The sequence below is a fragment of the Pezoporus wallicus genome, unplaced genomic scaffold (genome assembly GCF_028554395.1).
Source record: "Pezoporus wallicus isolate ANWC-B61680 ecotype Strahan unplaced genomic scaffold, APGP_CSIRO_Pwel_v1 contig_12638, whole genome shotgun sequence".
Lineage (NCBI taxonomy): Eukaryota > Metazoa > Chordata > Aves > Psittaciformes > Psittacidae > Pezoporus > Pezoporus wallicus.
The window spans coordinates 3,684-13,444 of NW_026642997.1; the positions used below are offsets into that span (position 1 = coordinate 3,684).

At 58.1% G+C, this 9,761-nt stretch overlaps 1 protein-coding gene across 1 annotated transcript; it reads left to right on the forward strand.

Moving 5' to 3' along the window:
• Positions 1-1,171: 1,171 nt before the first annotated feature.
• On the forward strand, positions 1,172-8,653 carry LOC130592282 (glutamate receptor ionotropic, kainate 5; the record flags this gene model as incomplete). The annotated part of the gene is made up of 5 exons (XM_057396512.1): positions 1,172-1,345; positions 1,455-1,620; positions 6,666-6,891; positions 7,003-7,131; positions 8,532-8,653. Coding segments are annotated over 5 exons (817 nt in total), but the record flags the coding sequence as incomplete, so codon positions are not given.
• Between the last annotated feature and the right edge of the window lie 1,108 nt (positions 8,654-9,761).

Consider the following 9,761-nt stretch of genomic DNA (forward strand, 5'->3'; position numbering starts at 1 on the left):
AAGGAGCACCCATTGGGGTCAATGATGGGGTTTGGGGGTCCTGGAGCACCCATTGGGGTCAACGATGGGGTTCAAGGAGCACCCATTGGGGTCAATGATGGGGTTTGGGGGTCCTGGAGCACCCATTGGGGTCAACGATGGGGTTCAAGGAGCACCCATTGGTGTCAATGATGGGGTTTGGGGGTCCTGGAGCACCCATTGGGGTCAACGATGGGGTTCAAGGAGCACCCATTGGGGTCAACGATGGGGTTCAAGGAGCACCCATTGGGGTCAATGATGGGGTTTGGGGGTCCTGGAGCACCCATTGGGGTCAACGATGGGGTTCAAGGAGCACCCATTGGGGTCAATGATGGGGTTTGGGGCTCCTGGAGCACCCATTGGGGTCAACGATGGGGTTCAAGGAGCACCCATTGGGGTCAATGATGGAGTTTGGGGGTCCTGGAGCACCCATTGGGGTCAATGATGGAGTTTGGGGGTCCTGGAGCACCCATTGGGGTCAACGATGGGGTTCAAGGAGCACCCATTGGGGTCAATGATGGGGTTCAAGGAGCACCCATTGGGGTCAATGATGGGGTTCAAGGAGCTCCCATTGGGGTCAATGATGGGGTTCAAGGAGCACCCATTGGTGTCAATGATGGGGTTCAAGGAGCACCCATTGGGGTCAGTGATGGGGTTCAAGGAGCACCCATTGGGGTCAACGATGGGATTTGGAGCTCCAGTGTCACCCATTGGGGTCAATGATGGGGTTTGGTGGTCCTGGAGCACCCATTGGGGTCAACGATGGGGTTTGGTGCCCCAAGGAGCACCCATTGGGGTCAACAATGGGGTTCAAGGACCTCCCATTGGGGTTTGAGGTGTCTTGGAGCACCCATTGGGGTCAATGATGGGGTTCAAGGAGCACCCATTGGGGTCAACGATGGGGTTCAAGGAGCACCCATTGGGGTCAACGATGGGGTTCAAGGAGCACCCATTGGGGTCAATGATGGGGTTCAAGGAGCACCCATTGGGGTCAACGATGGGGTTCAAGGAGCACCCATTGGGGTCAACGATGGGGTTCAAGGACCTCCCATTGCGGTCAACGATGGCGATTGGAGCACTACGGAAGCCCCCCTTACCCTCTCCATTCCCCCCCCCCGCCCCACATCCCGCCCCACATCCCACCCCCCAACAGGCTGAGCCCCTACGAGTGGTACAACCCCCACCCGTGCCTACGGGAGCGCCGGAACCTTCTAGAGAACCAATACACGTTGGGCAACAGCCTCTGGTTCCCCGTCGGCGGCTTCATGCAGCAGGGCTCCGAGATCATGCCGCGCGCGTTGTCCACCCGCTGCGTCAGCGGCGTCTGGTGAGCCCCATAGCGACTATGGGGTGGGATTGGGGGGGGGGTTGACGCATGAAATGAGCCCTCCGTGTCACCCCCCCCCCCCCCCAACCCCGTCATGGTGTCGCCGTAGGTGGGCCTTCACCCTCATCATCATCTCGTCGTACACGGCCAACCTGGCGGCCTTCCTGACGGTGCAGCGCATGGAGGTGCCCATCGAGTCGGCCGATGACTTGGCCGATCAGACCAACATCGAGTATGGCACGATCCATGCCGGGTCCACCATGACCTTCTTCCAGGTGTGGGGGGAGGGGGGGGAGGGGGAAGGAGGGGAGGGGGGGGATTGGGGTGATCTGGGTCAATCCAACCCAACCCAACCCAGCATGGGGCAACCGGGGGCAATCCAACCCAACCCAACCCAACCTGCGTCAATCCAACCCAACATGGGGCAATCGGGGTCGACCCAACCCAACATGGGGCAACCTGGGTCAATCCAACCCAACATGGGGCAACCTGGGTCAATCCAACCCAACCCAACCCAACCTGGGTCAATCCAACCCAACATGGGGCAATCGGGGTCAACCCAACCCAACATGGGACAACCTGGGTCAATCCAACCCAACCCAACCCAACCCGGGTCAACCCAACCTGGGTCAATCCAACTGAACATGGGGCAACATGGGGCAACCCGGGGCAACCCAACCCAACCCAACCCAACATGTGGCAACCTGGGTCAACCCAACCCAACATGGGGCAACCCGGGTCAATCCAACCCAACCCAACCCAACATGGGTCACTCCAACCCAGCATGTGGCAACTGGGGTCAACCCAACCCGGGTCAATCCAACCCAACATGGGGCAACCTGGGTCAATCCAACCCAACCCAACCCAACCTGGGTCAATCCAACCCAACATGGGGCAATCGGGGTCAACCCAACCCAACATGGGGCAACCTGGGTCAATCCAACCCAACCCAACCCAACCTGGGTCAATCCAACCCAACATGGGGCAACCTGGCTCAATCCAACCCAACATGGGGCAACCTGGGTCAATCCAACCCAACCCAACCCAACCTGGGTCAATCCAACCCAACATGGGGCAATCGGGGTCAACCCAACCCAACCCAACCCAACCTGGGTCAACCCAACCCAATCTGGGTCAATCCAACCCAGCATGGGGCAACCGGGGGCAATCCAACCCAACCCAACCCAACCTGCGTCAATCCAACCCAACATGGGGCAACCTGGGTCAATCCAACCCAACCCAACCCAACCTGGGTCAATCCAACCCAACATGGGGCAACCTGGGTCAATCCAACCTGGGTCAACCCAACCCAACCTGGGTCAACCCAACCCAACCTGGGTCAATCCAACCCAACATGGGGCAACGTGGGTCAACCCAACCCAACCCAACACGGGTCAATCCAACCCAACCCAACATGGGGCAACCTGGGTCAACCCAACCCAACCCAACCCGGGTCAATCCAACTCAACCCAACATGGGGCAACCGGGGTCAATCCAACCCAACATGGGGCAACTTGGGTCAATCAAACCCAACCCAACCTGGGTCAATCCAACCCAACCCAACATGGGGCAACCTGGGTCAATCCAACCCAACCCAACCCGGGTCAATGCAACCCAACCCAACCCAACATGGGTCAATCCAACCCAACATGGGGCAACCTGGGTCAATCCAACCCAACCCAACCCAACCTGGGTCAATCCAACCCAACATGGGGCAACCTGGGTCAACCCAACCCAACCCAACCCAACCTGGGTCAATCCAACCCAACATGGGGCAACCTGGGTCAATCCAACCCAACCCAACCCAACCCGGGTCAACCCAACCTGGGTCAATCCAACTGAACATGGGGCAACATGGGGCAACCCGGGGCAACCCAACCCAACCCAACCCAACATGTGGCAACCTGGGTCAACCCAACCCAACATGGGGCAACCCGGGTCAATCCAACCCAACCCAACCCAACATGGGTCACTCCAACCCAACATGTGGCAACTGGGGTCAACCCAACCCAACCCAAGTCAATCCAACCCAACCCAAAATAACCTGGGTCAATCCAACCCAACACAACCCAACATGGGTCAATCCAACCCAACACGGGGCAACCTGGGTCAATCCAACCCAACCCAACCCAACTTGGGTCAATCCAACCCAACCCAACCCAACCTGGGTCAATCCAACCCAACATGGGGCAACCGGGGTCAACCCAACCCAACATGGGGCAACCTGGGTCAACCCAACCCAACCCAACATGGGGCAACCCGAGTCAATCCAACCCAACCCAACCCAACAGGGGGCAACCTGTGTCAATCCAACCCAACCCAACTCAACATGGGGCAACCTGGCTCAACTCAACCCAACCCAACCCAACCCAGGTCAATCCAACCCAAAACAACCTAACCTGGGTCAATCCAACCCAACATGGGGCAACCTGGGTCAACCCAACCCAACCCAACCCAATCTGGGGCAACCCAACCCAACCCAGCATGGGGCAACCTGGGTCAATCCAACCCAACCCAACCCAACCTGGGTCAATCCAACCCAACCCAACCCAACATGGGGCAACCTGGGTCAATCCAACCCAACCCAACCCAACATGGGGCAACCTGGGGCAATCCAACCCAACCCAACCCAACCCAACCTGGGTAAATCCAACCCAACCTGGGTCAATCCAACTCAACCCAACATGGGTCAACATGGGTCATTCCAACCCAACCCAACGTGGGGCAACCCGGGTCAATCCAACCCAACCCAACCCAACCCAACCTGGGTAAATCCAACCCAACCCGGGTCAATCCAACTCAACCCAACATGGGTCAACATGGGTCATTCCAACCCAACCCAACGTGGGGCAACCCGGGTCAATCCAACCCAACCCAACCCAACCCAACCCCGGTCAATCCAACCCAACCCGGGTCAATCCAACTCAACCCGGGTCAATCCAACCCAACCCAACATGGGTCATTCCAACCCAACCCAATGTGGGGCAACCTGGATCAATCCAACCCAACCCAACATGGGGCAACCTGGGGCAATTAAACCCAACCCAACCTGGGTCAACCCAACCCAACACGGGTCAACCCAGCTCACCCCAACCCAACATGGGTCAACCTAGCTCAACCCAACCCAACCCAACATGGATCAGCCCACCTCATCCCAACCCATCCCATCCAACCCAACATGGATCAACCTAGCACGTCCAACCCCACCCAACCTGGATCACCCCATCCCATCCAACCCATCCAACCCAACATGGATCCACCCAGCTCAACCCAACCCATCTCATCCAACCCAACATGGATCAATCCAGCTCAACTCATCCCAACCCATCCAACGCAACCTGGATCAACCCACGTCAACCCAACCCAACCCAACCCTACATGGATCAACCCAACACATCCAGCTCAACGCAACCTGGATCAATCCATCTCATCCAACCCAACTTGGATGGACTCATCTCAACCCGACCTGGATCAACCCAACACATCCAGCTCAACCCAGCTCAATCCAACCTGGACCAATCCAAACCTTCCAACTCAACCCACATCAACCCAACCTAGATCAACCCATCCAACCCAACCCATGTAACCCAACCCATCCAACCCATCCCAACCCAATCCATCCAACCCACATCAACCCAACCCAACCCAGATCAACCCAACCCATCCAACCCAACCCAACCTAGATCAACCCATCCAACCCAACCCATCCCGTCCCAACCCATCCAACCCAACCCATCCAACTCAACCCATCCAACCCATCCCAACAGAATCCATACAACCCACATCAACCCAACCCAACCCAGATCAACCCAACCCATCCAACCCAACCCAACCTAGATCAACCCATCCAACCCAATCCATCCCGTCCCAACCCATCCAACCCAACCCATCCAACTCAACCCATCCAACCCATCCCAACCCAATCCATCCAACCCACATCAACCCAACCCAACCCAACCTAGATCAATCCATTCAACCCAACCCATCCAACCCAACCCAACCCAAACTAGATCAACCCAACCCAGATCGACCCAACCCATCCAACCCAACCCAACATAGATCAAGCCATCCAACCCAAGCCATCCAACCTAACCCATCTAATCCTATCCATCCAACCAAACCCAATCCATCCAACCCAACCCAACCTAGATCAACCCATCTCAACCCATCCAACCCATCTCAACCCATCCCAACCCAACCCATTCAACCCATCCCAACCCGTCCAACCCAACCCAACCCATCCAACCCAACCTATATATACCCCACACATCCAACCCAACTCAACCTGGATCAACCCAACTCAACCCAAAGCAACCCATCCAACCCAACCCAACCTATACATACCCAACCCATCCCAACCCATCCAACCCAACCCATCCCAACCCATCCAACCCAACCAGATCAACCCATCCAACCAAACCCATCCAACCCAACCCAACCTAGATCAACCCATGCAACCCAACCCATCCCAACCCATCCAACCCAACCCATCCAAGCCAACTCAACCCATCCAACCCAACCCATTCAACCCAACCCAACCTAGATCAACCCAACCAACCCAACCCAACTTAGATCAACCCATCGAACCCATCCAACCCAGCCCAACCTAGATCAACCAACCCAACCCAACCTAGATCAACCCATCGAACCCATCCAACCCATCCAACCCAACCCAACCTAGATCAACCAACCCAACCCAACCTAGATCAACCCATCCAACCCAACCCAACCTAGATCAACCCATCCAACCCAGCCCAACCTAGATCAACCCATCCAACCCAACCCATCCAACCCAAACCAACCTAGATCAACCCATCCAACCCAACCCATCCAACCCAGCCCAACCTAGATCAACCCATCCAACCCAACCCATCCAACGCAACCCATCCAACCCAACCCAACTCAACCTAGATCAACCCATCCAACCCAACCCATCCAACCCATCCAACCCAACCTATCCAACCCAACTCAACCTAGATCAACCCATCGAACCCATCCAACGCAACCCATCCAACCCAACCCAACTCAACCTAGATCAACCCATCCAACCCAACCCATCCAACCCAACCTATCCAACCCAACTCAACCTAGATCAACCCATCCAACCCATCCAACCCAACCCATCCAACCCAACTCAACCTAGATCAACCCATCCAACCCAACCCAACTCAACCTAGATCAACCCATCCAACCCAACCCATCGCAACCCATCCAACCCAACCCAACTCAACCTAGAGCAACCCATCCAACCCAACCCATCCAACCCAACCCAACCTAGACCCACCACATCCCCCCCCCCCCCAACCCCGTTCCACCGCAGAACTCGCGGTACCAGACCTACCAGCGCATGTGGAACTACATGCAGTCCAAGCAGCCCAGCGTCTTCGTCAAGAGCACGGAGGAAGGGATCGCCCGCGTCCTCAACTCCAAGTACGCCTTCCTCTTGGAGTCCACCATGAACGAGTACCACCGGCGCCACAACTGCAACCTGACCCAGATCGGGGGGCTGCTGGACACCAAGGGCTATGGCATCGGCATGCCATTGGGTATGGGGGGGGACACACGGCCAACAGAAGACCCACGCACCAGTGTTGGGGTGAGGTCTCCACCTTCAACACGGGAGACCCATCGCCCCCCCCATGGGCGCTCTTCCATAGGGTCCCCGTTCCGCGATGAGATCACCTTGGCCATCCTGCAGCTGCAGGAGAACAACCGCTTGGAGATCCTCAAGAGGAAGTGGTGGGAAGGGGGGCATTGCCCCAAAGAGGAGGACCATAGAGCGAAAGGTGATTCCCCCACACGCATTGAGGGGTTATGGGGTGGAAGGGGGACACACAGCTCAGTGAAGCCCAGTGGTGCCCAATGGAGATCAATGGAGCCCAATGGAGCCTAATGGAACCCAATGGCGCCCCATGGAACCCAATGGAGGCCAGTGGAGCCCAATGGAGCCCAAGGGAACCCAATGGAGCCCAATAGAGCCCAATAGCACCCAATGGAGCCCAATGGCACCCAATGGAGCCCAATGGATCCCAATAGAGCCCAGTGGAGCCCAATGGAGCCCAAGGGAACCCAGTGGAGCCCAATGGATCCCAATGGCACCCAGTGGATCCCAATAGAGCCCAGTGGAGCTCAATGGAGCCCAATGAGCCCAGTGGAGCCAAGGGAACCCCATGGCTCCCAAGGGAACCCCATGGCACCCAGTGGAGCCCAATGGAGCCCAGTGGAGAAGAAGGGAACTCAATGGCTCCCAAGGGAACCCCATGGCACCCAATGGTGTCCAAGGGAACCCAGTGGCACCCAATGGAGGCCAATGGAACCCAGTGGAGACCAAGGGAACCCAGTGGAGCCCAATAGAGCCCAATGGAGGCCAAGGGAACCCAATGGAGCCCAATGGCACCCAATGGAGCCCAATGGAGCCCAAGGGAACACAATGGAACCCAATAGAGCCCAGTGAGCCCAATGGAGCCCAATGGAACCCAATGGATCCCAATAGAGCCCAGTGGTGCCCAATGGAGCCCAATGGCACCCATTGGAACCCAATAGAGCCCAGTGGAGCACAATGGCACCCAATGTTGCCCAATGGAGCCCAATGAGCCCAATGGAGCCAAGGGAACCCCATGGCACCCAATGGAGGTCAATAGAGCCCAATGGATCCCAAGGGAACCCAATGGCACCCAATGGAGGTCAATGGAACCCAATGGAGCCCAAGGAAACCCAGTGGAGCCCAATAGAGCCCAATGGAGCTTCATGGAACCCAATGGAACCCAATGGAGCCCAATGGTGCCCAATGGAGTCAAATGGAACCCAATGGAGCCCAATGGCACCCAATAGAGCCCAATGGAGCCCAATGGCACCCAATGGAGGCCAATGGAACCCAATGGAGCCCAAGGGAACCCAGTGGAGCGCAATAGAGCCCAATGGAGCCCAATGGAACCCAATGGTGCTCAATGGCACCCAATAGAGCCCAATGGAGCCCAATGGAACCCAATGGTGCCCAATAGAGCCCAATGAGCCCGATGGAGCCCAATGGAGCCCAATGGCACCCAATGGCACCCAATGGTGCCCAATGGTACCCAATAGAGCCCAATGGCACCCAATGGAACCCAATGGTGCCCAATGGAGCCCAATGGCACCCAATGGTGCCCAATGGAGCCCAATGAATGCGTGGGGTCTTCTCCTCCTCCAGGGCTGGGCATGGAGAACATTGGGGGCATCTTCGTGGTGCTGGTTTGTGGCCTCATCGTCGCCGTCTTCGTGGCTGTGGTGGAGTTCGTGTGGTCAACGCGGCGCTCAGCCGAGAGCGAGGAGGTGATGGGGGCAATGGGGGCAATGGGGACAATGGGGGCAATGGGAGTAATGGGGTCAATGGGGGTCAATGGGGGCAATGGGGTAGTGGGGGCAATGGGGTTAATGGGGGCAGTGGGGGGCAATGGGGGTAATGGGGTCAATGGGGGGCAATGGGGGCAATGGGGTAATGGGAGCAATGGTTGCAATGGGAGGCAATGGGGGCAACGGGGGCAATGGGGGTAATGAGGGACACGGGAGTTCCCATAGGGGATTGTGGGATATGGGGGGGTCCCATAGAGGACAGCGTGTCCCCTATGCAGTGGGGGGATCTATAGGGGATAGGGAGATCCATTAGGGTCCAGGGGATCCCATGGGGCATGGGGGGGTTCTGTATGGGATAGGGGAGGGCTCCATAGGGGCTGTGGGGGGGGCTCCATAGGGGATGTGGGGGGCTCCATAGGGGCTGTGGGGGGGGCTCCATAGGGGATGTGGTGGGGGCTCCATAGGGGATGTGGGGGGCTCCATAGGGGCTGTGGGGGGGGCTCCATAGGGGATGTGGGGGGCTCCATAGGGGCTGTGGGGGGCTCCATAGGGGACGTGAGGCCCCATAGGACTGGGAGGGGGGGGGTCCTATAGGAGATGTGGGGTCCCATAGATCCCATAGGAGATGCGAGCTGAATGGGTCCCATCGAGCGGTACCCAAGGGGCTCTGATGGGCCGGGAGCTCCCCATAGGCTCTGTGTGTACCCGAATCTCCCCATAGAGCCCCGGCTGCCCCATAGAGCCCTTTAGGCGCCCTATAGGGCCCCACTTCAGCCCTATGTCGCCCACCCCACAGCTCTCCCTATGCAACGAGATGCTCCGCGAGCTGCGTCGCGCCGTCTCGTGCCGCAAGCCCTCCCGTGCGCGCCGTCGAAGGAGGCCTCCTTTGGGGGGTCGGGGGGGTCCGGGGGGGGGGGTCCCCCAAATTGGGGGGGGTCCCCCTTCAACCCACAGCGGGGGAGGGGCTACGATGGGGTCCGCTCCTCATGGGGGCCCCCCCCACCCCACACACCCCCTAAGGGAGATGCGCTTTAGCAATGGGAAGCTCTATTCGGGTTGCCGCCGCATCCAAGCGTTGCGAGGGGGG